At 36.9% G+C, this 24,084-nt stretch overlaps 15 protein-coding genes across 15 annotated transcripts; 7 read left to right on the plus strand and 8 right to left on the minus strand.

Annotated features, from left to right (window-relative positions):
* Window positions 1-44: 44 nt before the first annotated feature.
* PRCAT00001232001 (uncharacterized protein) lies at window positions 45-528 on the minus strand (the record flags this gene model as incomplete). The annotated part of the gene is given in 2 exon segments (XM_062951001.1): window positions 45-71; window positions 88-528. The coding sequence occupies 2 exon segments, from the start codon at window positions 526-528 to the stop codon at window positions 45-47; spliced, it is 468 nt and encodes a 155-aa protein (XP_062808047.1).
* Window positions 529-662: 134 nt separating this feature from the next.
* PDR17 (Pdr17p) lies at window positions 663-1,745 on the plus strand (the record flags this gene model as incomplete). The annotated part of the gene is made up of 1 exon (XM_062951002.1): window positions 663-1,745. One exon carries the CDS (start codon window positions 663-665, stop codon window positions 1,743-1,745), a length of 1,083 nt encoding a protein of 360 aa, XP_062808048.1.
* A 387-nt stretch (window positions 1,746-2,132) lies between these two features.
* Window positions 2,133-3,095, plus strand: SER2 (phosphoserine phosphatase; the record flags this gene model as incomplete). The annotated part of the gene is made up of 1 exon (XM_062951003.1): window positions 2,133-3,095. The coding sequence occupies one exon, from the start codon at window positions 2,133-2,135 to the stop codon at window positions 3,093-3,095; it is 963 nt and encodes a 320-aa protein (XP_062808049.1).
* A 17-nt stretch (window positions 3,096-3,112) lies between these two features.
* Window positions 3,113-3,976, minus strand: PRCAT00001235001 (aminodeoxychorismate lyase; the record flags this gene model as incomplete). The annotated part of the gene is made up of 1 exon (XM_062951004.1): window positions 3,113-3,976. The coding sequence occupies one exon, from the start codon at window positions 3,974-3,976 to the stop codon at window positions 3,113-3,115; it is 864 nt and encodes a 287-aa protein (XP_062808050.1).
* A 103-nt stretch (window positions 3,977-4,079) lies between these two features.
* Window positions 4,080-4,943, minus strand: PRCAT00001236001 (uncharacterized protein; the record flags this gene model as incomplete). Its single annotated transcript, XM_062951005.1, has 1 exon — window positions 4,080-4,943. The coding sequence occupies one exon, from the start codon at window positions 4,941-4,943 to the stop codon at window positions 4,080-4,082; it is 864 nt and encodes a 287-aa protein (XP_062808051.1).
* Window positions 4,944-5,494: 551 nt separating this feature from the next.
* PRCAT00001237001 (uncharacterized protein) lies at window positions 5,495-8,518 on the plus strand (the record flags this gene model as incomplete). The annotated part of the gene is made up of 1 exon (XM_062951006.1): window positions 5,495-8,518. One exon carries the CDS (start codon window positions 5,495-5,497, stop codon window positions 8,516-8,518), a length of 3,024 nt encoding a protein of 1,007 aa, XP_062808052.1.
* Window positions 8,519-8,732: 214 nt separating this feature from the next.
* On the plus strand, window positions 8,733-9,806 carry PRCAT00001238001 (polyubiquitin-binding protein; the record flags this gene model as incomplete). Its single annotated transcript, XM_062951007.1, has 1 exon — window positions 8,733-9,806. The coding sequence occupies one exon, from the start codon at window positions 8,733-8,735 to the stop codon at window positions 9,804-9,806; it is 1,074 nt and encodes a 357-aa protein (XP_062808053.1).
* Window positions 9,807-9,965: 159 nt separating this feature from the next.
* On the minus strand, window positions 9,966-10,616 carry HPT1 (hypoxanthine phosphoribosyltransferase; the record flags this gene model as incomplete). Its single annotated transcript, XM_062951008.1, has 1 exon — window positions 9,966-10,616. One exon carries the CDS (start codon window positions 10,614-10,616, stop codon window positions 9,966-9,968), a length of 651 nt encoding a protein of 216 aa, XP_062808054.1.
* Window positions 10,617-11,217: 601 nt separating this feature from the next.
* LHS1 (Hsp70 family chaperone) lies at window positions 11,218-13,959 on the plus strand (the record flags this gene model as incomplete). Its single annotated transcript, XM_062951009.1, has 1 exon — window positions 11,218-13,959. One exon carries the CDS (start codon window positions 11,218-11,220, stop codon window positions 13,957-13,959), a length of 2,742 nt encoding a protein of 913 aa, XP_062808055.1.
* A 184-nt stretch (window positions 13,960-14,143) lies between these two features.
* On the plus strand, window positions 14,144-15,968 carry PRCAT00001241001 (uncharacterized protein; the record flags this gene model as incomplete). The annotated part of the gene is made up of 2 exons (XM_062951012.1): window positions 14,144-14,156; window positions 14,227-15,968. 2 exons carry the CDS (start codon window positions 14,144-14,146, stop codon window positions 15,966-15,968), a joined length of 1,755 nt encoding a protein of 584 aa, XP_062808056.1.
* A 1,130-nt stretch (window positions 15,969-17,098) lies between these two features.
* On the plus strand, window positions 17,099-17,374 carry PRCAT00001243001 (uncharacterized protein; the record flags this gene model as incomplete). Its single annotated transcript, XM_062951013.1, has 1 exon — window positions 17,099-17,374. The coding sequence occupies one exon, from the start codon at window positions 17,099-17,101 to the stop codon at window positions 17,372-17,374; it is 276 nt and encodes a 91-aa protein (XP_062808057.1).
* Window positions 17,375-17,564: 190 nt separating this feature from the next.
* On the minus strand, window positions 17,565-18,026 carry NCB2 (negative cofactor 2 transcription regulator complex subunit; the record flags this gene model as incomplete). The annotated part of the gene is made up of 1 exon (XM_062951014.1): window positions 17,565-18,026. One exon carries the CDS (start codon window positions 18,024-18,026, stop codon window positions 17,565-17,567), a length of 462 nt encoding a protein of 153 aa, XP_062808058.1.
* A 272-nt stretch (window positions 18,027-18,298) lies between these two features.
* PRCAT00001245001 (putative hydrolase) lies at window positions 18,299-19,318 on the minus strand (the record flags this gene model as incomplete). The annotated part of the gene is made up of 1 exon (XM_062951015.1): window positions 18,299-19,318. The coding sequence occupies one exon, from the start codon at window positions 19,316-19,318 to the stop codon at window positions 18,299-18,301; it is 1,020 nt and encodes a 339-aa protein (XP_062808059.1).
* Window positions 19,319-19,505: 187 nt separating this feature from the next.
* On the minus strand, window positions 19,506-21,506 carry PRCAT00001246001 (DNA damage-responsive RNA polymerase-degradation factor; the record flags this gene model as incomplete). The annotated part of the gene is made up of 1 exon (XM_062951016.1): window positions 19,506-21,506. The coding sequence occupies one exon, from the start codon at window positions 21,504-21,506 to the stop codon at window positions 19,506-19,508; it is 2,001 nt and encodes a 666-aa protein (XP_062808060.1).
* A 332-nt stretch (window positions 21,507-21,838) lies between these two features.
* Window positions 21,839-24,013, minus strand: PRCAT00001247001 (putative tubulin tyrosine ligase; the record flags this gene model as incomplete). The annotated part of the gene is made up of 1 exon (XM_062951017.1): window positions 21,839-24,013. The coding sequence occupies one exon, from the start codon at window positions 24,011-24,013 to the stop codon at window positions 21,839-21,841; it is 2,175 nt and encodes a 724-aa protein (XP_062808061.1).
* Window positions 24,014-24,084: the final 71 nt, after the last annotated feature.

A 24,084-nucleotide genomic window follows, 5' to 3' on the forward strand; every position in this document is an offset into this window, starting at 1 on the left:
TTCTTCTTCTTCTTCTTTATTATTTCTCTCAGAAGTATCTTCTGCTATATCTTTCCCTTCTTTTCCATCCTCTGTGTCATTATTTACATCTATTTCTTCATGATTTACATCTTCGTCATTATTGGCATCTTCTACATCACTATGAACCAGAACAAGTGTTTCTGGTGCCTTGCATCTATCGTGCTTTTCTAATTCCTTCTCTAACTTAGAAGATCCGATATCATTTTCTTCAATCTCAACTTTCAAGCTAATGTAACCGTCTCTATTATGATCCCAAAGCACACCTGATCTTGATACCAAGTTTAAGTCCATATTAATAGATACCTGGGACGTTACATCCACAGTTTGAACTATGAACTTATGTTTTGATGATTTTTTTTGTAAATTTAATAATAGGTAGTTGATAAGCTGCTCAGAGTCAAGTAGTTCCTCATCGAACCTTTTCGTTAGTTCGATTAATCCATGCTCTGTAATAGGCGATTCCTTTGAAAGCTCTGACGCGGTAATTGAAACTTCTGATATAGTCATTGATTTCTCCCACAACGGCTCAATCCTTTGATGTTTATGTTCCGTTCTATTTTTTTCAGTATTCAAATTTGTCGCGCACTAGAGAATATGTTGACATATGGACTCTTTTTATCCAAAGGTATCACACAGTAGAGATGAACTTGTTCAGGAGGAAAGAAAAAGATTCCACGACATCGTCGGTAACCTCTTTAGTGGATTCTGAGTCTGTTTCTTCTAAAGGCACTTCTACAAGTGCGAGCAGTTCAGGAACGAAAAGAGGCTTAATTAAGCGTCACATTCCTTTCGACCTACCAGTTAATCCCATCACTGCTCCTCTGTTTGATTTGGATGAAGAACAGCAAGAGAAGTATGATACAATATTAAGCTATTTTCAGAACTACATTAAAAAGGAATTACCAATTAATGACCTGCCAGATGCTCCCCTTCATAGTTTAATTGATGATGAGCTTGCATGGCTAACTAAAGAATGCTTTTTGCGATATTTAAGAGCTACCAAGTGGAAGGTCGACTCAGCTATAAAACGTATTGAAGATACAATCCTCTGGAGAAGAACATTTGGTGTTGTCGTGATACCTGGACATACAGACCCTAGCAAGATTATAACACCCGATTTGGTATCCAAGGAGAATGAGACTGGGAAACAGCTAATAATGGGATTTGACCATGATAATAGGCCATGTTTGTACTTGAGGAATGGATATCAGAATACACCTCCTTCGATTAAGCAAGTACAACATTTGGTTTTTATGCTAGAGAGAGTCATTCAATTCATGCCTCCTGGACAAGATACCTTGGCACTATTGATTGATTTCAAAGCGGCCCCGGAAGACATGAAACTTTCCGCAAAATTTCCGTCCTTATCAATTTCGAAGCAAGTTTTGCATATTCTTCAAAACCACTATCCTGAAAGATTAGGCAGGGGCCTATTTACTAACATTCCATGGATCGGTTATACCTTTTTCAAACTCGTCGGTCCATTCATTGATCCATATACCAGGCTGAAAACAATATATGATCAACCCTTTGGAAACTACGTTCCGAAGCAGCAATTAGATAAGGAGTTCAATGGCATTATAGATTTTGAGTATATTCATGATGTGTATTGGCCAGAAATGAATAAGATGGGTGAAGAAAAGTATGAAATTTATTTGCAAAATTTTCACAAGCTAGGAAGTAAAATTGGTTTAAGTGAGTTTGATTTGAGACGAACTGCTTAAACGACGAATTTGTCACAATATGATATAATTAGCTTTTTCGTTTTTTGGGGACCAATGTCGCAATAATTATTGAATTTTGACTCGTCTTGGGCTCTTGTGGCTGAATTTACTATCAGGTGAATTCGTGGGTCTTTTTGAAAGACTTGTAGATTTCTGCAAAAATATACATATATATATAAATTCAAAAATTTTTTCATCTTTATAAACGAAAATTTTTTATTTAACAATTCACATTTGCAAACATTGCTATTTCTTTTGAAGACAAGAAAACCTGATTATATGTACGTTATTTAAGTTGCTCAGTTTTGCATCCAATTTTAATGCTTTATATGAATTATACCGGATCTTCATGCCTGTACGAGACTGTGTACTGTACTTAGTTGTAAAATGAAAAATTTAATTCATCAACAAAAGGTGATTTTTGAGAGTTCAGAAAGCATGGTACGCTATGCATTGACCATTATCTCGCGAACTAATGCGCTAGATGAAACAGCAATCAGTCAGGTTGAAAGGCTTCTCGATGAAGGGTATCCTGAGTATGAAAAAAAAAAACTCTCTCAAAGAGCGATAGATTACATTATGGATCCTAAAAACCCAGAACAATTTAATTCAGAAACAAAAAGTAAACTCAATCCAAATGAGCTAGGATGTGATCTATTTTTTCAAGTCCAAAGCATAAGGCGAACCAAAAAATTGTTTGTGTTCGACATGGACTCGACATTGATCTATCAAGAAGTTATTGAGCTTATTGCAGCATACGCCAATATTGAGAACCAAGTTGCAGTAATTACTGAAAAGGCTATGAATGGAGAGATAGATTTTAATGAATCGTTAATCGAAAGGGTTGCTTTATTGAAAGGTATTGATTCCTCCTCTATTTGGGACGAATTGAAAGTCAAGATTAGAATCACCAAAGGTGCCCGAGAACTTTGTAGAGCTTTAAAAAGATTAAATGTAATAACAGCAGTTTGCTCTGGTGGCTTTATTCCTTTAGCTGATCATATAAAAAAAGAGCTTGGCCTCGATTACGCATTTGCTAATCAGCTCGGAGTCGATTCTAACAACATTTTGGATGGCACGACCGTTGGACCCATTGTGAATGGGGATAAAAAAGCTGAATTATTGCAAAAAATTGCAAAGGACCATAGCATTGACCTTTCTGACTCTGTAGCTGTTGGAGATGGAGCAAACGATTTAAAAATGATGCTCATTGCAGGATACGGCATTGCTTGGAATGCGAAACCCAAAGTGCAACAGTTAGCCCCTTCTTGCTTGAACAGTAATACATTGAGAGACATATTATATGTGATGGGATTCAGTGATGCTGAGATTATAGAATTATGCAAATAGAATTTAAAATAAACACACTATTTAACGATACCCTTTACAACGCCCATTACACCGTTAAATAATAATACTTCACTTCCTGGACCTAAATCTTCAGCATGAAGGGTCTGCTCTTCAAGGAAACCTTTCCTTAATAAAAAATGCCTCATAACCCCACATAGACAACCACAGCTTAATTGAGGAGTCACCCATATGTTATCTTCTTTCCTCCTGATTGCGACATTAGAGATGGACCCTTCCATTAGATGCCCTTGAGTATTTACTAGCAAAACTTCCTCTTTTCCCGGCTTCTTTCCAGGTAGACACCTTTCTCTGGCTTTATTATAAGCATCCCGATTGGTGGTTTTAAAAGACGTGAACGGGGAGACCAAACAAGGTTCCAGATCAATAAACACATCCCAAATTTGGTCACTAGAAGTCTCATTAAAACCGTCCAAGAGATTGTTCCTATATGTGGTTTCATAAATCTCTATATTGACCTGACCCTCTAAAGACACCAATAGCCTTATCTTCATCGGTTCGTAAACCTGCTTCTTAGATTCCCTAATGGCTTCTGTTAGCTTGTTCCACAAAAAATCATAAGGAATGTCAAATTCTAGACTAGTAGATCCGTTAAGTTGTAATTGAAAGTATTGCAAAGTAAATACCAAACGATGATAATGTTCATCAAAGAGAAAGAAGTTCTCTTTCGTAATATCGTTAACTGTCACTGGTGGAACAGTTGTCAATTTGGGATCATATCTCATTGTAGATAAAATTTCAAAGTCTTTATCTTTCAAGTTGAACAATTGATCAACATATTTCTCTTGAATTTCACTCGCCAATGTGTCATAATACTCAGAGTCGTATAATGTGGGAGCAACTCTACCAGACCTCGGTGCCATTATGTTTTAAATGTGGTATATTTTAATATTTCAGGATGAAAAATTGCGAATTTTATACTATGAATATCATTATTAATACTTAATCTATATGCAAAAATTACCATTAATAAGGTCTGAATCTTTTCTTTTCCTTCATCAGCCTAACCCTTTCTTGATCTTCTTTAAATTTTTTTAACAAGTCATTCATTTCTTCCTTTTTGCGCTCCCTTAATTGAAATCTATAGAAGTCTGCTTTCTCCTTCTTTTTCAACTTATCAGCGGCTCTAGTTACCTCCACAGTTGCAGCCAATTTCTGCTTACCCATTATTCCAGCTTTTGTCTTTCTATGTGATCCAACAACCAATGTGAAACCATCTTCATCAACAACCTGCGCCTGCTGCTGCAACTGATCATAAGAATCTCTTTCTGCATTATCAAAAGACTCTAATGCATCCGAGACACTCTGAGCCAATAACGCATTATCTAAAACTTGAGCTTGGTACTTTTTCAAATAGAAGATCAGCCCAAAAGGCCCTTCTAATGGCCAATTTGCTTGCATGGAGGCGGAGGCAAGTTTTTTTAAGGAGTTCAAGGCAAGAAGAAAAGCAGACTTATCCACAAATGTTACAATACCACAGTTCTTGGGTATTTTTAATCTCAACTCATGCGAGTTATCATGTTGTTGTAAGTCCAAGCCAGTTGTAAGTCTTCCTAAGTCCAACCACAGATCCTCTTCGCAATCTGAAAGAAAACTTGGAGTGAAAGATTCAATCGTTGACCCAATAGCAATCTCTTGAAAAAATTTCTTCATCACTGTAGCCGTCGTACAGACTGGTAAATTAAAGAAGAATATTGAACGACCACCTGAACTCTCATTTTTTTCACTGCTCCTTACATCGTGTTTCTTAAAAAAAAGATAATGTAGAGACTCACATTCTGCAAGTTTCACAGGTAAAACTTCAAAGCCTCTGATGCCCTTTATAGCCATCGTAGCCGTATTTAGTTTAGTAATAGAGATTGAGCATCTATTAGGGACTCAAATCGATGAAAGTTCATAAGATGAGCTTACATGATACATACACGACTTCAGATTTGATTTCACCTCTTTACTTATAGAACATTGGCAACACAATATTATGGGAAATCTCTATAAAAGTTCTTGGTAGAATCCTTAGAAATACAGCAGTCGTAGCTGGAAGTAATTGCAATGCTTCAAAGCTATTTTTGGGAACAAGAATGCTGGAAACCACTTCGAAGTTGGTAAGTCTCATAGTAGAATTATAACCCCCAAATAACAGAGATTAGAATTGAAAATCTGGGCTACTCATTGAAGAGGCACCCCAAAATGACCGAAGATCCCTGCTAGGTTCTTTCTGGCATGTTGATGCAATTTTTTCAATCATTTAGGTTATACTTGCTTTTGTGTTCTTTTAGTAAACAGGCTATCAAAAATTTTTCAGTCTAACAAAGGTTACAATAAATACTTAAAAGGAAGATAGAGCGGAGGGGAGAATTCAGCTAGACTTCATCATTTAGGAAATGGATAAGGATATATTGCTCAAATCACTAGCAGGAACTCTAGATTCTGACTTGCAAGTCAGAAAGCAGAGTGAGAGACAGTTGGATGTCTTTGGACTGCAACCCGGATTCACCGCTTATTTACTAGATTTAATAGTAGAACTGAATGTTCTGCTTGGAGTACAAATATCTGCAGCTATCTTTTTCAAGAATAGAGTTGTAAACCATTGGTCGGTACCCGAGAACAAGACTGCAAGCCCTTTCACGATCCAAGAGAACGAAAAGCAAGCAATTAAAGAAAGATTAATCCAAACATTAATAAAAACTCACAAAATTACCCAGCTTAGGCTACAGTTGGCTACAGCAGTTCATAACATACTTTCATCTGAAAAATGGGAGCAGCTTACAGGAATTATCAAGGAATTGTTGCAAGGAAATAGCGATCAAGTCTACACGGGGTTACTTTGCTTATTTGAATATACTAAAAATTATAGGTGGACAGGCTTGGAAACTGCAAACTCTAGTAATCCAGTGTTGGAAGAAATCACAGAGGAGATTTTCCCATTGTTGGAAACTTTAACCACAAACTTAATAAATAGTGATGCAACGGAAAGTGATGAAATGCTTTACTTAATTATCAAAATCTTCAAATTTACGACATTTTCTTCCTTGCCAAAATATTTTCAGGACCCTTCAAAACTTGGAACCTGGTGTGAATTACAAATATTGCTCATTAATAAGCCCTTGCCGCAAAGTATTCTTAATGAAGATTCTGATGAAATCAGATCAGCTCTGCCCCGGGTCAAGACTGTTAAATGGTGCTTTGGGAATTTACATAGACTACTTAGCCGTCACGGTGGCGGGTTTAGCACCAGAGATAAAGAAAATAACCAATTTGCGAAATACTTCTTAGAGAATTTCGTTCCAGAAATTCTAAATGTATACTGGAAAATAATTGAGAAGTGGTCTACTAAAGAGGTTTGGTTAAGTGAGGGCTCTCTTTATCACATGATATCTTTCTTGGAGCAGTTGATTGATACACCTGATTGGCAATTAATCAACGATAAGTTGGATGCTATTATCAAACATCTTATTTTGCCTACTCTCAGTGCCTCCGAAGACACCATAGAGCTATATGATGATGATCAGGAAGAGTATATAAGGAGGTTTTTTGATATTAACAGGGAAAGCAATACTGCAGACGTCGCTTCCATCAATTTTATTTTTAGATTGTCAACCAAAAAATTTAAGGCCACTATCAATCTGGTTTTAGGAATTATTAACGATATATTTCTCAGAAGGGCCGCAAACCGCAATATGGTTTCTGGTGCGATGGAGACAGAGGGTGCATTCAGAATATTATCTACGATATCCTACAAATTAGATAAGAAGTCATCTCCACTTCAAGGCAAAATTGATCAACTTCTTCATACTTATGTGTACCCTGAATTACTGGATGAAACTATTTCCACCACTCCATGGCTCACAGCAAGGGCATGTGATACGTTAGCCATGTTCGTATACAAGTACCAGGATCAAAAGGTTCTTGAAGATATATTTCAAGGAGTTGTAAAATGCTTTCAAAACCAGGATCAATTTCCAATTCAACTAACCGCCGTGGATGCTTTACGTACTTTAATAAGCGAGGACTTAGTTGCTGAACATATTGCAGATCAAGTGCCCCATTTGATGGGAACTTTGTTGGAAATGTCGAAGAAGATGGAGAGTGATATATTAACTAGTGTGATGGACTCTTTTGTCGAAAAGTTCTCCAAGAACTTGGAGCCTTATGCTCAAGAATTGTCTTCAAGATTAGCAGATCAGTTCATGGCTATCGCATCTGATCTCTTGGATAAGCAGTCTGGCGATGAGTCAAACATCGACGTTGATAAGGAATTCCAAGCAGCAGGAATATTAAATAGTCTAACTACATTGGTCATTTCCATGAATTCTTCTCCACATGTCGCCCAGTCACTTGAACCCGTTATTCAAAATATGATCAAATTTATATTAGAGAATGCAATGGTTTCATTCTTAACCGAAGCGATCGAAATATTAGAGTCAATTTTATTCAGCACGCAAAATGTGTCTTCGTCGATGTGGGACATGTTCCAGACATGCTTAGAATCTTTTGATACTTATGCGTATGAATATTTCGATAATTTTCAACCTTTTTTTGAAAGCATCATTAATCATGGTTTCACAAAAAATGCAGTAACTATAGAATCCCCTCAGGTCCAATCATTGTTGACAATATGCTTCAATATTTTAAAAAGCGATTCTTTAGACCCAATTTTTGCTCATAGCTCGTTCGAATTGATTGAGTTAATTGTACTTGCATTGAACAATAGGTTTGTTTCATTTTTACCAACCTTTTTGCCTGAAATCTTTGATGTATTTATTAGCTTAGAAAGTCAGGATGCTTTCGATGGGTACATGCTACATCATTTGTCTATTTTGAGGGTATTATTCGCTTGCATATACATTGATCCTTTGACAACATTGCAACTTTTGTCAGAAAAACAGTTCATCTCAAGTTTTTACAAATTATGGTTGCAATATTCGGGAGATTTTCAAAGTGTCTACGGTTGCAAGATACAGATATTATCTATTCTTTCAATTTTGAATGGAGAAGCCATTTCTTTAGTTCCTCAAGATTTAGTAAGCGAGACAGTCGATTTATTAATTTCTAATCTTGAGGCCCTTCCAGGTGCGGTGAAGGCCAGAAATGAAATTTTGTCTCAGGAGCATGGGTTGAAGCAAGCTTTGGGATCAGATAATGCGGAAGATGACGACGATGACGAATACAATTCTGCATACTTTGAAGAGGAAGATTTTGAAGCTGATGAAGCAGAATTGGAAGCCATGAAGCAAACACCAATAGATAACATAAATGTGTTTGAGGTTTTCGCCACTTACATAGTTGCATTGCAGCAGCAAGATCCAGCAAGATATCAAGCTCTATTTGGATCTTTGGATCAGACTCAGCAAGAGCTCATTACCCAAATAGTTAGTGTAGCACAACAACAGCAAGCTCAAAAATAAAGAGCAGTCTGAGAAACCTTTGTATAATCACCTTTTTTGAAAGTATATCATCCTACTATATCAAATGGCATTTTATAGACTATTATATCGAACATTCTCCATATAATTTTTTGAAATCAATTAGTTACACAAAAGTGTGAGATACTTTGTGCATCATTGAAGTGGCAAAGATGTAAGTTCATTAACTTTATTCAATTGATGTAACAAAGGCAGAATGTTCTCAGGATTCGGAGCATCTGTATTTGGAGCTCCATCATTTGGAGCTCCTATCAACAACAAGTTCGAAGACTATTTCAGATGTTATCCTATTTCGATGATGCCTGATCAGATCAGGAAAGATGATGCTAATTATGGAGGTAAAATTTTTCTACCCTCTTCTGCATTGAATAAGCTCACAATGCTACACATTAGATATCCAATGTTGTTTGAGCTTACGAGTGAAGCGACAGACATAACGACGCACAGCGGTGTCTTAGAATTTGTTGCAGAAGAAGGGAGGGCTTATCTCCCTCAATGGATGATGTCTACTCTTAAGATATCGCCGGGCCAGATATTAAGAATAGGGAATTGTGACCTACCTCTAGGCAGTTTTGTGAAGATAGAGCCTCAATCTGTTGACTTTCTTGAAATATCTGACCCAAAGGCTGTCTTAGAAAATGCCTTGCGAAAGTTTTCAACTTTAACAGTTAATGACATAATCGAAATCAATTATAATAATACCGTGTTTCGGATCAAAGTTCTTGAAACTAAACCAGAATCACCGGGAAAAGGAATATGTGTGGTAGAAACTGATCTTGAAACTGATTTTGCCCCACCAGTAGGCTACGTTGAGCCAGAATACAAACCGAAAGTGACGAAGCCGACAAATTCACCAATTGACCCTTCATCAGTAAGAAAAAGTGCAGGTGCAGGGACCATGGCCAAATCTTTAAATTATGCCAACCTTGTGGACAGTGCATCAAATTCTCAACAAGCATTTAAAGGATCGGGCCAGAAGCTTTCAGGGAAACCAATGGAAGAGCCAAAAAGTGAAATATCAATAGATGATTTAGATCCAGATGCGCCTCCTGTTCCTTTGATACTACCAAGTAATCAATTATTTTTCGGATTTCCAGTAAGCTTGCCTACACCGGAGGAAGAAAATGATAATACGAAAGACGAACAGAGCGCATTCAGCGGCAGCGGTCAATCCCTAAGACAAAGTAAAAAGAGAAAAGATAAAAGCAATAACAATTTCCCTTCACTAAAGAACTACTCAAGGAGTCCAGAGTTCATTGAAATTGACTGAATATTAAGTAGGGAGCGCATTATATTATTTTTCTTTAGGGAACAGATCAACTACTCATTTTAAATATTAAAGTAGGCATTACATACGGTCAGATTATAAAATATCATAGGGTTTATCATCTTAAACAGAATCTATTATATACTCCAACGAAAATTCAAGTCACGTCTTACTTGAAGGAATGAATACATCATTTCCTTGTTCAAGTGCTTTCTTGGTGTGGTATACAATATCATTTGATTCCCATGGATAAGCGATCCAACAATCTGGAGTAGTTCTTGCTGCGAAATAGTTTCCTGTCTTCATGATTTCATCAGGTAATGTTGCTCTCTTCTTCTTGTTCTTATCATGCAATACAAATATTCCAAATTTAGTATCCTTAGGATCTGCATTTTTAGCTTTGGCTTGCTCTTCAACATCTTTTTTTAACTCAGATACAGCATAATGTAATGTAGTCCTTGTATCATCAACTTCATCAATAATAAGGATATTCTTACCGACTAGATCAACTTTTGATTGAGCATAGTCTAGCCACTGGGTACGAACGACTTTAGTACCAGGCTCTTCTACCAGATTTCCTACAGTGCCAAGATCTTCATATAACGACAAGATAATCGCCATGATCCTCACATTCGGCTTGCCAGGCTCTTTCAAAAAAGTTCTCAACATCCTAGCAGGTATGAAGCCACCACCACCAATAGCAATAATCAAGTCAGGGTTAAACTTTTTAATTTTATCAGCAGCCTCCTGACACAATTGATGGATGTTGTTGTACGATATGTACATTTTTGAATTTTCTGTGTCGTCACTCATAGTATCTAAACGTTTACTTCTCCGATAAAGAAATGCACAGAGGATGAGCCAGAGTATACTCTCCCAAATTAGAAACACTCTTTTGCCGTCTAGGAGACTTCTGCTGCGATATATATATTGTCAATATATCTTCGGCCATGCTCGCGGAAGGAAAAAAAATTTCCTACAATATTTAGTACACCACAGCGCCCTATTGGTTGACACGCTCTTTTTGATGAATGAAATGCCTGCCTTTTCCTTCGCTCATCTACGATACAAAGCTGTAAGTATATTTGAGGAAACTTCTTCTGAACTCCGGAAACACCAGGCTATCTGCGAGAATTTCAATGCCCTTCCGCGGTACGTCCGACTCACTGAAGGGTACAGAAACGATGCCTTCGAATATCACGTGATGTAGATTTGGCCATTCTGCTTAACATTCGGTGTTACTATCACTGTGTGCGCGTGTTCGACCCCATGATTCCTAACAATCAGTCTCGAGACGCTAAGAACAGCGTGGAATTTTTTCTCATCTTTGATTCAAGTCTATTTAGTAAGATAACATATTTCGCCAGCAATTCATTAGAAACAATAGGTATCAAAGGATCTTCCTTGAATAATAATGAAGCTGTTCTTATTGCTCTTCGCCTGTTTCCTTGCGTTCTCCCAGGCCGCAATTTTAGGAATAGATTTTGGTCATAAGTACACCAAAAGCGTTTTGTTGGCACAAGGAATCCCATTTGACATACTATTGACAGGAGAGGGAAAGAGAAAAGATTTGTCAGGACTTTGTATTCGTCCCCAAAATGGAGATGACATAGAAAGAGTCTTTGGTTCCAATATGGGATCGCTCACCACAAGATTTCCTGGAAATTGCGTCGTCGATCTTAAGATGCTAATTGGAAGATCTATCGATGACCCCCAGTGTGAAAAGTTTATCGAAAGGTATCCTGCGCTCAAATTAGTTCCGGATATGTCTCGAAATAACTCTGTCAAGGTTGACTTTGAGCTCGGCAATCAATCCTACATTTTTTCAGTTGAAGAGTTATTAGCAATGCAGTTGAATATTGTTAAGCAAAGGGCGGCAATGGCACTAAAACAAAGCGATTCCGTTGTTTCAATTGCAGAAGATGTAGCTATATCCGTCCCTCCTTTTGCAAATTGGGAGACAAGACAAGGTTATTTGGATGCTATTCATTTAGCGAATTTTTCCAGCTTTGTAGGATTAATTGATGAAGGAACAGCCGTTGCGTCAAATTTCTTGGTTAACAGGATTATTGGCGAAGCAGATGAAGGAAAGGAGTATCATTTGATTTTTGATATGGGATCAGGATCTACTGTCGCTACTCTATTTTCTGTAACACCGTTTAAGAACAAAACAATTGAACTAGACATGCTTAACGTAGGATATGATGAATTTTTAGGTGGTGACGTGTTTACCGACTCAGTCGATTCCATCATAAAAAAGAAGCTTTTAGAAAGTTTTAATATCGATCTGTCTGAACTTACTACCAAGATATCAGCAAGGATCAGAGAAACAGCTGAGAAGGCTACTACTATTTTATCTGCAAATTCTGAGTATCAGATTTCTCTTGAATCGATTTACGATGACCAGGATTTTAGGGCCAAAGTAACTCGTGAAGAATTCGAAAAGGTTAATGAAGATATTATCTTTAGAATTACGAAGCCTGTTTTAGACGCTCTCAGTGGATTTCAGATCAACAATTTAAAATCTGTTATTTTAAATGGTGGATCAACAAGAGTTCCATTTGTTCAGAAGCATCTTGCTGCTTTAGTAGGTGACGACAAGATTTCCAAAACCGTCAATACCGACGAAAGTTGCGCTCTAGGCACCACATTGAGAGCTTACACTTTAAAAACTGGAAACTCTAATGTTGATTTAAAAGACAGAATATATCATAACTATGAACTATCCATCAATGGCGATCCAAAGATTGGATTATTCGAAAAAGGATCTCTTGCTGGCACAAATAAAAGACTTAGATTGGGCCAACTAAAAGACGAATACATAGTTGATCTCTATGAGGATGGTGAGTTGCTCCACAGTTATAAATTTGAAAATGTATTGAAGAAGGCGAATAAATTGAGATGCGAAAGCATTGACTTCTTTCTGCTGTTTAACTTAGATTACAATAAGATGCCTAGGTTACTAGCTTCTGAAGTCATATGCTCAAAGGATTCGAAAAAGACTGAAAAGAAGGGCATTTTCAAGAATCTATTAAAGGACAAAAAAGTTTCCGATGATGATTCTTCGACTGGAACGGATCAGTCTGCGACTGATACTTTAGATACCGAAACTGCATTAAACAACACAAATTCTACGAGGAAGCATTACTTTTCTCATGGCGTTCCTATCTATGTAAGTAACCCTGATCCTCATTTTGCTAGAGTAAATCCAATTTCGAATGATGGAAAGAGACTGAGCTTAGATAAATTATCATATCTTAATTTGAAAGATAGTTTGAAAGCTGAGCTTGACCACGAAAAAAATGTATTGGAAAGTAAATGTTACGACTTACGGACTTTTATTGATAATAACGAAAAAGCTATGGAAAAAGAAGGAATCGAAACTTCCAAATATACTTCTTTTGTAAACGATGTTATTGAGTGGTTAGATTTTGAAAGTGATGACTCTTCTATCCAGGATGTAAAGAACAAAATTACCAAAGTGCGATCGATGCAAAAAGAGTTGAACGACTTTTTAGAAATGTCATGGACTGATTTATCTTTCGACAACTTAAAAAAATTATACTCAGAGGGGACATCAAAATTAATGAAGGTGCAGTCTTTTTTCATGGACGCTGGTGATGAAATTAGTAATTTACGAAAACGATATGAAGAAGAGGGTTTTAATTTTGATAAGTTACACGATAAACTTAAACTTGAATCGTTAAAAAATTCAAAGTTACTTGAAATAGATTCCACGATTTCAAAAGTTAGAAAGACTTTTGATGACTTTGCAAAATTCACTGAAAAGCCGAAGAAGCTCGAAAGTTTAAGCAGGCAAAAGATTTTTGGATATTTCACGGCTTTGTCAAATGGTCTTAAGAGCATAGAAGAAGGTTTTGAAGCCTTAGAAAAGAGCCATCGAGAGCGCCTCACTAGTTTGCAAACTAAGTTTGAAAGTATGCTCAAAAAGAAAATTCGTGAAGCTGAGAGAAAGAAGTCGAGAGAAGAGCGAAAAGCTGCTCAAAGAGCCGAAAAGGAAGCTTCGGAGAGAGAAAATAGTGATATTACAGCAACTTTCATTGAAGAGGATGCCGACGACAGCTCAGAAACAGTAGGGACTTCAAGTTCCAATCTTCACGAAACATCTTCTTCTTTCGAGCATGACGAGTTATGATATCTTCGTATTTCTACATAACTTTCTGTTCATATAAAAAATGCGAACTAACTAATACATACATTAATTTCTGAATAGTTGCGACAAAATTTTAAATTTTTGTAAAATAAAAAAACTCTATAATATAAAATCCATTGTTCCGGAATATCTTAAAGAAGATATATCAACATTATCAGAACCCTTCATGAGTCTGAATCGTGAGTTTTCAATATTAATTCAGCAAATTGTAAGTTTCACTTACTGAGTACTAATACTAACTTAGTTTAGGATACGATCAAAAGGCGTGGTCGCAAGGAGTTAATGAAAATGGTAAAAGGCTGGATCGTTATCGCAGAGGAGAAGATCAAAGGGATGACTTTTCCAGAACATCTCCTTACGAAGAGACAGGTAAATATAAACCCTTGCTGAGAAATAACTATGGAAGAAGAGATGATGATCGTATCTATAGGAATCAAAACAGATATGGCAGAATGCAGTCAGACTTTAATCAAAGCAGAGATAGTGGTTTAGGGATAAGAGGAAATGAAAATGCTAATTGGGAAACCTTCAATTCATATACTTCTCGAAGGGATAATTATGGTAGTCAATCAGTAGGTACTAGAGGATATGCATATAGAAATAGGGCAAGGGGAGATTTTCAAAAGCCTGTAAGTAGGCTTCAGAAGTCAAATGAACCTGAACTTACGAGCGAGGAAAGAAAGTTGAAAATCGAGAAACGATTAAAAGATCTTGAAAACGTCGAACCTATAGAGGCTGTTAGGATAACGGAGTCGCAATGGAGTGTAAAACCGAAAGGTTTTGAAGACGTCTCGGCACAAAGAGCAAAACTAAGTGGTCTTTTTCCTCTCCCTGGCTATCCCAGACCAGTCGATTTCACAAAGCTTGAAGGGGTCGTAAAAGATAGATTGTTGAACAATATGGACATACTTAAGGAGGATTCTAGGATTGACCCTATCGATTCTAGAATGTCGAAAACAATTTTAGTGAAGAATAATTTCGAGAAGATAAGTTACTTCAAAGTGGTTGAATATTTGAATAATTTTTTAAGGAAGGTAGATGTCAAGGAAAGAGAAGTTCAATGTGTCGAAAATAAGCGCAAATCGACTGATGACCAATTGATGGTTTTGGAATTCAAACACAGCGTGTTTGCGACCATAGTATTGGCGCTCAATGAATTGCAGTTGCCTCTTTCGCTTTTTGAAGAAGAGTCGAACTCGTTGGATAATAATGGAGAGGTTGTTTTACTTCATTTGGAAAGACCTCAAGAATATATTGTCCAAGCACTCCCTAAATATGACTCGAAACCTGATGAGATAGAAAGTGAGGTTAAAGATAGCCCTAGGAAAATTACGATCCTTGTATCTAATGATAATCTGGAATCATCAATGGTTGAAATGCTTCAGGAGATTTGTCCTTTGAAGGGATTTAAATTACTTAGAGAGGTGGGAACCAAACAGTCATTGGGAATCGCTTTTATTGAATTCTATATCGATCCAAAGTTACCAAATACTGAAACAATTTTAGAATTGCAATCATTAATAGAGAATTTAAAAGAGAAGGAATGGATTAAAAATGCATTTTTTTCTTGTATCTCGCCAGACAAAACTAGCATACAAGAATGCCAAACAGACTTTAGTAGCTTGAGAGCTCTAGTAAAAAATGAGTTCGTAACTGCTCACCCCAAACTGAGAGTAATACAACTTATCAATCTTGTAACTGCAAAAGATTTGATTGATGATTTGAACTTCAAATTTATAGAAGAAGACGTAAGGTCAGAACTCTCCAAATTTGGTCAAATTGTATCAATAAGGATACCAAGGCCTGCAAATGATTACACTCCTGGGTTGACTCAATTTATACAGCCTGGACTAGGTAAAATATTCGTTGAATTTGAACACGATGAAGCTGCCTTGAATGCAATAATGGGGACAGCAGGACGTAATTTCAATGACAGAACTGTAATATGCGCATATTATGACTATGACGATTATAGACACGGAATACTTTAAAGCTTATGTTCCATTACAAAAAGTTTTAATTCATTGGGGACATTTTCATCAAAGCCATGTCTAGATATCATATCATATAAGGGTCGTGGAAGTTCTGGGATAAAGCTCAAGCTGAGCTTTATTATTTCGTTTTCCTCAAGATTAGGAAAGTTACGTAAAATTTTCATCGGTTGTGGTGAATCTAAAAGAACTGATCTGTTCACAACTAATTGGGCTACCACAAATAAAATGTTCATGTGTGTACCATATGCTAACAAAATGTCCCAAAGTCTCAAAAGTGACTTCAACGGTGGTGTACAAGCACATAATGTCAATACAGATGGGAAAGCATATATTTCCGTTTTTAGGAATTTGGAATCTAAGTAGTCGCTCAAAACAGGATCAATAATTTTTAGAACCATGCTCACCAAGCTCAAACCAGTGTGAACGCCATCTAAACTTGGTGTTATGTATAGTGGTATTTGTTTGGTTATAATGTGATGTAATATCGCAAATGCCTGCGGTTCATTCTTATGAAAGGCATATGCAATTGGTGCCAATAGCACGTTTAGCCCCTGAACATATCCTACTTTATTTGTAGTAATAGCAATACATGATAAGATTCGTACCAACGCATCTTCGCTTACTTTCAGGTGAAAACTCTGATCATTCATTAAAGTCCTAAATGTGTCATTCTTAATCTTCAAATACAAATCAGAACCCAATGAATGTTGTACCTCATCTAATAACCTTAGATATTGGCTAGTAGGAAATGTAGGTACTCTGCAAAGAATGGACCATACATATGGTCTGTAAGGACACTGATCATAACCATCTGGCGTAGATAATCCCTCTATCAAGATCATGTACCTTAATTGAGACAAACTGTTACCTAAAAAAAGCTGAGGAGACCCAATAAACAGTTCAATAGAATCTTTCTTTCTTCCTTTAAGATATCTTTGGTTTTCAATCATAATTCTTCAAATATAAAGCAGCTTCCTAGTATTATGAAAGCTGATATCGAATGTTTACTTTTGAAGGTCAAACTGCATTTTGTGTTTTATGGTGCAGGTTAAGCTTTTTTTCAATTTACCTGATCGCAATTAAGTTTAATCAAGGGAAGACCAAAGAAAAATATAAGAGAAAGAATGATGTTTGGATTGGGAAAGCTTTTATACTTTTTACTCTTGTCGGTGAATGGTATCGCTGTTCTCAGCGAGGACAGATTTTTGAATCGAATAGGTTGGGGGGCGACTTCAAATAATAATGCACAATATCAACAATTCACGCCTGCAGTGGACTCAGGAGAGGGTCAGTCCATCAAGGGTAACTTGATCAATTTAATAAGCGCCGTAAGAACATTGCTAAGATGGCCTTTGATTTTGGTTAATATATTAATAATAATCTATGAATTGATTTTAGGTTAATTACGGCCGCTAACAAGCATAAAACTAACTGACCAACAAGCCAGACCACAACCCTAGATTCGAATTTTGTTCAGCTAGTGTACATAATATATTTACAAAATAAATACTATAATTACGCAAGAAATGAAATAATTATTAAGAGGTTAGGCAAATGGTATTAATGACGTGTCGCGACGAGGCTGGTATTGATCTATAGTGGCTCATTTTTGATCTCACTAGTAGGGCTGCTAGCACTATTACTCTGTAAGCGGTCTCTTGACTTTTTGAACAATTCCTCCTGCTGTTTTAGCAACTCTTCTTCAGTCAAACCAGAATTTTGAAATTTATTATTTTTCTTTTCCCTACCTTTCAATAGTTCTTTGTGTTCATCCAAAATTCTGTTGATTATTTCTAGGTAATTATGAAATCCTAACTCTTCTAGAGCCTTAACAACGTGATCAGAAGCAATTGTTTTCTTGGCTTCTTTTTCAGCAATATCATTCAGTTGTGTTGATAGTATCATTATAAATTCGATACTACACTCAGTTATCGCCTCTCGGGCTTCTTTCGAGATCGCTATGTCTTTTGGTAGTATTTCTCCTATAATCTTTTGAACTGTGGCCTTAGGCAATGACAAGTCATCTCCACCGCTAGAGTTGGAGTATTCTGACATATTAGATAATACAAGATTCGATAGCTCCTAATTTCAAAATATTGGCCAAGTCTTATAAATCATATGTTGTATGAAGGAAAAGATAACCATCACCGAAATTCGAGGTTTTCAAGTCCCTTTATATATTTCATTGCATGGAAGCAGCCGATTACATAATCAAATAAATAATAGCATCTCATCTTGTACTCTTCTGAATGAGATTGTTAAAGCGACTGTCGATAAGATGTTGAAGTATGAGGTATGATAGGATTTTTGTTGTATTACATATTACCCTACAGCTTGATGAAGTCTATAAATTCTTCTATAAACTTATGCGGCATCTCAGACACAATCCAGTGGCCAGACTTGAATGTTGTTTTGCGATTATTTGGAAAGAATTCATTGAAAGATGATATAGATTCTTCATTAATAAAATTAGATCCAGTAGCTTCCATAATTAATACTGGCTTGCTAAATGTTTTCCCAATAACAGCACCCAGTGGCCAATCGCCTATCTCTGTAATTACGTCATCTTTGAGGAGATTCAAAACGGGGACATCAAACAAGGTAGATCTCTTAGTGGCTCTTTTCTCAATATTGGAGGTCAAAAAAAATCGAACTTTACGATCTTTTTCATATTTACTGAGTTCCTTATCGATGTAACTTGTACGCAATGGTGAAATCGGTTCCTTGTAATAACTTGAAAATGTACGCTCTACCAGACACATACCTAGTAAGTCGAGTGTGAAGTTTTTTTCGAGAGGTTGTGATACTGGACTGTTATCTATAACGACTAGCTTAGATACAAGGTCGGGCCGTAACAACGCAACTAACATTGCTACCTTTGCTCCCATAGAGTGTCCAGCTAAGATTGTATCTTTCCATTGTCTGACTTCCAATGAATTGATCACGTCTCTTACCATTGACAAGTAATCAATTGGTGCCACATTAGCAGTTTTGCCATGGTTTCTCAAGTCAACTCCTCCTGCAAAATGCCGGGTTCGTTCTGTAATTTTTTTTCCAACAGACCTAAAGTTTCTACTAGAACCAAATAACCCGTGAAGCATTAAAATAGGACTCAATCTATTGTCCACGGGATGTGTTACCAGTGGATTATATTGTTGGAAGTGGAGCGGAGTAACATCTTTTAGTAACAAAGGCTCTACGTGATCTAACTGTAAGTATTTCTCAATTTGATTTCTGTCAAGGTCTCCTAAGTATGGGACGTGCGAAAGTACCCGACTAAAAAAACTAGATCTTACTTTGGTTGGAACTGATATGGCAACCTGTGTTTTCGAATATAATATCAACATCAGTATAGGTCAATCATATGGAGATCTCTAAAAAGTATAGTTCCGGTCGGAAAAAAAAATATTAAAATATTGTTTTATCTACAAGTAAGCTAATCAGTCAAGTATTTCACTACTTAAAAATTTTGTAACGCTACAAAGGGATTGAGATCATAACATATTTCCTTTGAAAGATCATTAAATGTTTGAACTAATACCAACCACGGTATTGAGAGTTATCTTGGTAGCCACCGTACTGAGGATATTGTTGATATCCAGCATACTGGGGAATAACTGGCTGCTGTGGTAGCTGCTGTTGGGCAGATTGACTTTGGTTTTGCTGAACCTGTGAATTGCCAGAGGTTTCCGTAGATTCAGCATTAGAGTTTCCTGTAGAAGGAGGATGTGCCTGATTTTGTTGTTGACCTTGTTGGGGAAAACCATTGTATCCAGGGTACCTGTTGTTAAATTGATTCGGCTGACCATAGTACTGAGAAGCATTCGAGTTGGATGCACCTCCTACGAGACCATTACCCGTAGGATTTGCTTGCGGGGCAGGCTGTCCATTAGCAGTTTGAACACCAGAAGAATTTGCGAAACCGCTCTGAGCACCTCCAACCCCGGCTCCATTACCGTAAAATGGAGTATTATAATAATAATTATAATATGGATAGGCAAAAGGTGCCGTAGGAACTTGTTGTTGCAAAGTGGTTTGATTTACCACAGGCGATTGATTCGATTCTTGGACATTAGTTGCTTGAGGTTGTGATGTTGGCTGCGCGTATTGTCCATAAGCAGTAGTAGAAACAGAAGCAGCTGGTGAAGCGATTCCGGTGGCGGGATTATAATTGGAATAATCGATTCCTGGGTAGCCACCAAATTGGGAACCTGGTAAAGTCTGAGCAGACTGTTGAGGATATTGTTGAGCTTGTTGAAATTGGTTGTAGTAGTCGTATTGCAGAGGCTGCTTAGCTTGATTGTATTGCTGCTGAGGCTGTTGTTGATAAACATGTTGATTGTAACGGTTTTGATTGTTATAGATCCCGAGCCTTTGTTGTTGTTGTTGCTGTTGTTGTTGCTGCTGTTGTTGTTGCTGTTGTTGTTGTTGCTGTTGTTGTTGCTGTTGTTGTTGTTGTTGTTGTTGCGAATGTTGTGAATTTTGAGAAGATATCAGTTGATCTGCTTGAGTACCGACTGGAACAACATCGTCTTCTTTCTCTGCTTTAAGTTCTTGTTCTTCGTCACCCAAAGCCAAAGACCCAAAAGAAACACCAATGGAATTGATTTGCTGTGAAGTTGGAGGTAATATGACACCTGGTTGAGCATTTTGTTCGGAAGAAACAAGAGAAGGTTCAACGGTCACAACTTCCGTTTTCGTAGTTTCAATTTCATTTACAATTTGATCCTGAATTGGCTCTGATGCAGTGTCTCCATCGAGAATGACCTGAACTGTTTCACTAGAGCTCTTTGTTTCGCTTTTGATTTTAGGTTTAGGTGCAATTGCAGTTGCCCAGGAACCTTGCTTTGGCTGAGGCACATCCGCTTCTTTCAAAACTGGTTCTGGTTGAGAAGGTTCTATAGGGACGCTTTCTGACTCTTCGGGATATACTTCCTTCAATTCATCTTCAGGCTGATCCAAAACTTGAAACTCTTCCTTAGCTGGTGCTGCTTTCTGTTTTGCTTTATCGCTAGATAATGCAGCAGCCCAGGAGTTTACTATAGGAATAGCAGATGATGCAGATGATGTACCAGATGAGAGATTCTCAGAAGCTGGATTTTTCTTAGAATGTGCCTGTGATGGGTGTGATCTTTTTTGCGAGCTATGTCTGGATTTATCAAATTTTGGTTTGCTATTCTGTACGTTATTGCTATTGAACTTGCTTGATCTAGAAGTATGCTCGTTATTTCCAGCATTATTCAAAGCTTGCGATGGTGCTATAGAAGCTTCCTCTTCTTTTTCCTTCTTTTTATGCCTGTTGTCTTTCTTGATTGGTTCCCATTTCGACACCTTGTTGTTCACTATCAAGTCAATAGTAAATTCTAATCCATTGTTATTTTCTGCCAATAAAGATTGCAAATCTTCTGCTTCCCAGTCTGGAAACATTTCGACTAGACTTGCTAATTCTGAAGACGAATCATTATTGGACGAACTATTACTATTATGATTAAACCTCTTCAGATGATTTTTATATGATTTTCGTGGTGTTGACATTTTGTTCTTCTTCTTCTCAGGAAGGTTACTATCTATTCGTCTCTATTAGAATATAACCTTAGCTTGATACGAGAACTGCTGGATATTCCACAGATTATAATAGACTTGTACTGAAGTTGAAGAGCTCACTAAAAGTCGTCGAAAAGCATTAGCGAATTTTTGAACTAAGGAATAAGGTCACGCACGACTCTCTTTTAGTGTATACTATACACAGGAAACAGTTATATTAATCGCAGGGTAAGTACAAAGTTAGTGTAAGGCATAATCTAAACTACTTTACATACAAGCAAAATCAGAATTCTAAAATTCTTATTTTAAACTCTACTCAGAGTTTAGTGTGACTCATACTCTAAAACTTTCACTAACTCATCGGACGTCTGAGGTTTACTATTTGTAACCAAGCTAGTGACGACGTTTTTAGCCACAAGGTCAAACAATTTAAATATTAGCCCTTTCAAATTTTTTCCTGTCTGCTTGAAATCAGGACAAGCATTCACTTCTAATAATGTCACTCTGTAGTTATCGCTCACTAATAGATCGATACCAAAGATTTCCAATGCATTGTCTAAAGGTTGGAAATTAATCTTGTCTACTGTGTAGGCAGCATCAAACAAGTCCTTTACGATGTTACAAACTTGATTAAAAATAATATCTTTCTCTTTCGGCCCAATTTTCAAGTCTTTCATATCCCAAAAAGGTACAACCAAAGGGTGCTCGGAGCTTTGTAAACATGTATTTGTCAAATGGCCATTTAAAGATAAAGCCTCTTCACGATCGATCGTTGGACGTGAAAATGGAACATCAGCAAATAAAGATAAAATACCTTTGTAGACAAAAACCAGTATATTACCTTCACAAATGACATAAGTTCTGAGGTGAAATTTCTTATTGGAATAGTTAGACAATAATAATGGATTTTCTAGGTACTCTTGAACTACGAAATGCCGCAACTGAGAGATTATAACTCCATTATTAGATTCAGTAGCCTTATCGTTGAATGAGTCACCACTTGCACATTCTTCATCTGTGCCACCATCATCCTCTTCAAAGGAATCAAATATTTGTTGCAACTGTCCGATTGATTTAAACAATCTTATTCCTTGTCCCTTCTCGCTCATGCTCGGTTTTAGTATCCATGTTTTCTCTCCTAGATTAACTTCTTCTCTCAATTCATAAGCGTCGTCCAAGGCATCATCAAGGAATTCAGCATAATCAACTTCTAACCGATAACTATCAGGAACAGCTCCTATAAGACTAGATTCAGGATGTTTTACAATATACTGATGTATGGTATTCATCAAATAATGTTTTCTTATTAATGCTTTGCGGTAGACATATGATGAGACAAAGTATTTTTGAGGATATTTTTCGAGTAAATCAAACTTAATATCCTCGTATTCACCGTAATGAAAGATTTTAATATTCGAATCAGCTACTTTATTCAAGACATTAAAGTCATTAGAAACTTGAAAGCCGACCTTTGTAAGGCCTTGCATCAATGGCTCAAAAATATACGAATCCACGGAAATTGTTACTAAAGCGATATTTAGATCCCCATTCATTGTTAACAGGTTCATTGGTTCAAGCAAACCTTGATCATCATTTTCATTTAAAATGATTTCACCATGTAGAGGTCCCACCAGACTAAATTGTGCTTTTAATGGAGTAACACTGATCCCTTCTTCAAGTAGAACTCTATTATCTGAGTGAGTCATGTCATCAAGAGCATCCTTATACACTTTTTTGAAATCGGGTTTCCACAAAAATTGCTCCCGACCGGCTTCACTTGATTCCAGCAGAGGTTCATATATCGAGTTCCAGTAATTTTCAAGGATCGGAGTGTAATGTATCTTCGTCGTACGTAAATTTAGTGAAGAAACTAAGGGAACATTCACAGAAAAAAGGTCAATTTCTTTCAGCTTTTGCAATTCTTTATAAAGCTTCTGTATCAACTTCACTGATATCTTCGCTGCCTCCTTTAAGACTCGAAAATTGTGGTCTAAGCTGTTGAAACAGTAGCTCAATGCAATAGATTTAACTCCATGCGTCACTGCCTCCATCGCCGCACCCACAGTTCCACTCGAAAGAATATACAAACTTCCAGAATTCTTTCCAAAATTTGGACCGCTTATAACCAAATCAATTGGCTTACTTTTGCTTTGAGTGTACAAATAATGGACACCCAAATCAGCACAAGCTGCGGGAGTTCCATCAATCAAGCACCACTCTTGATACTCAGATCCGAAGTCTTGCTTTGTCTGAAACGGCCCTTCGAAATTGTTGATATTTGGATTCTCTATCGTTGTAGAGTACTTCGTATAGATATAGCTTGCCGTTAATGTTTTCCCAGCAAAGTGTGCTTTTCCAATCCATGATTTCTGTTCGCTTGGAACAACTATTGATAGATCCCAATCTGTAGTTTCATTTATCTCGTCCACTAAGAATTTAATATAGGGACAGGATAGATCATTGAGAGGTCCATCATCGTTTGTCAATAGCACATGCATTGGGACCTGCTTATTGGAATATTGCTAAGACTAATAGAAGTGGCCCTTTTAAGCACAGCATATCGAGATGG

This window comes from Priceomyces carsonii (assembly GCF_900007245.1).
Source record: "Priceomyces carsonii strain CBS4050 genome assembly, scaffold: Debaryomyces_carsonii_scaffold_1, whole genome shotgun sequence".
NCBI classification, from domain to species: Eukaryota; Fungi; Ascomycota; class Pichiomycetes; order Serinales; family Debaryomycetaceae; genus Priceomyces; species Priceomyces carsonii.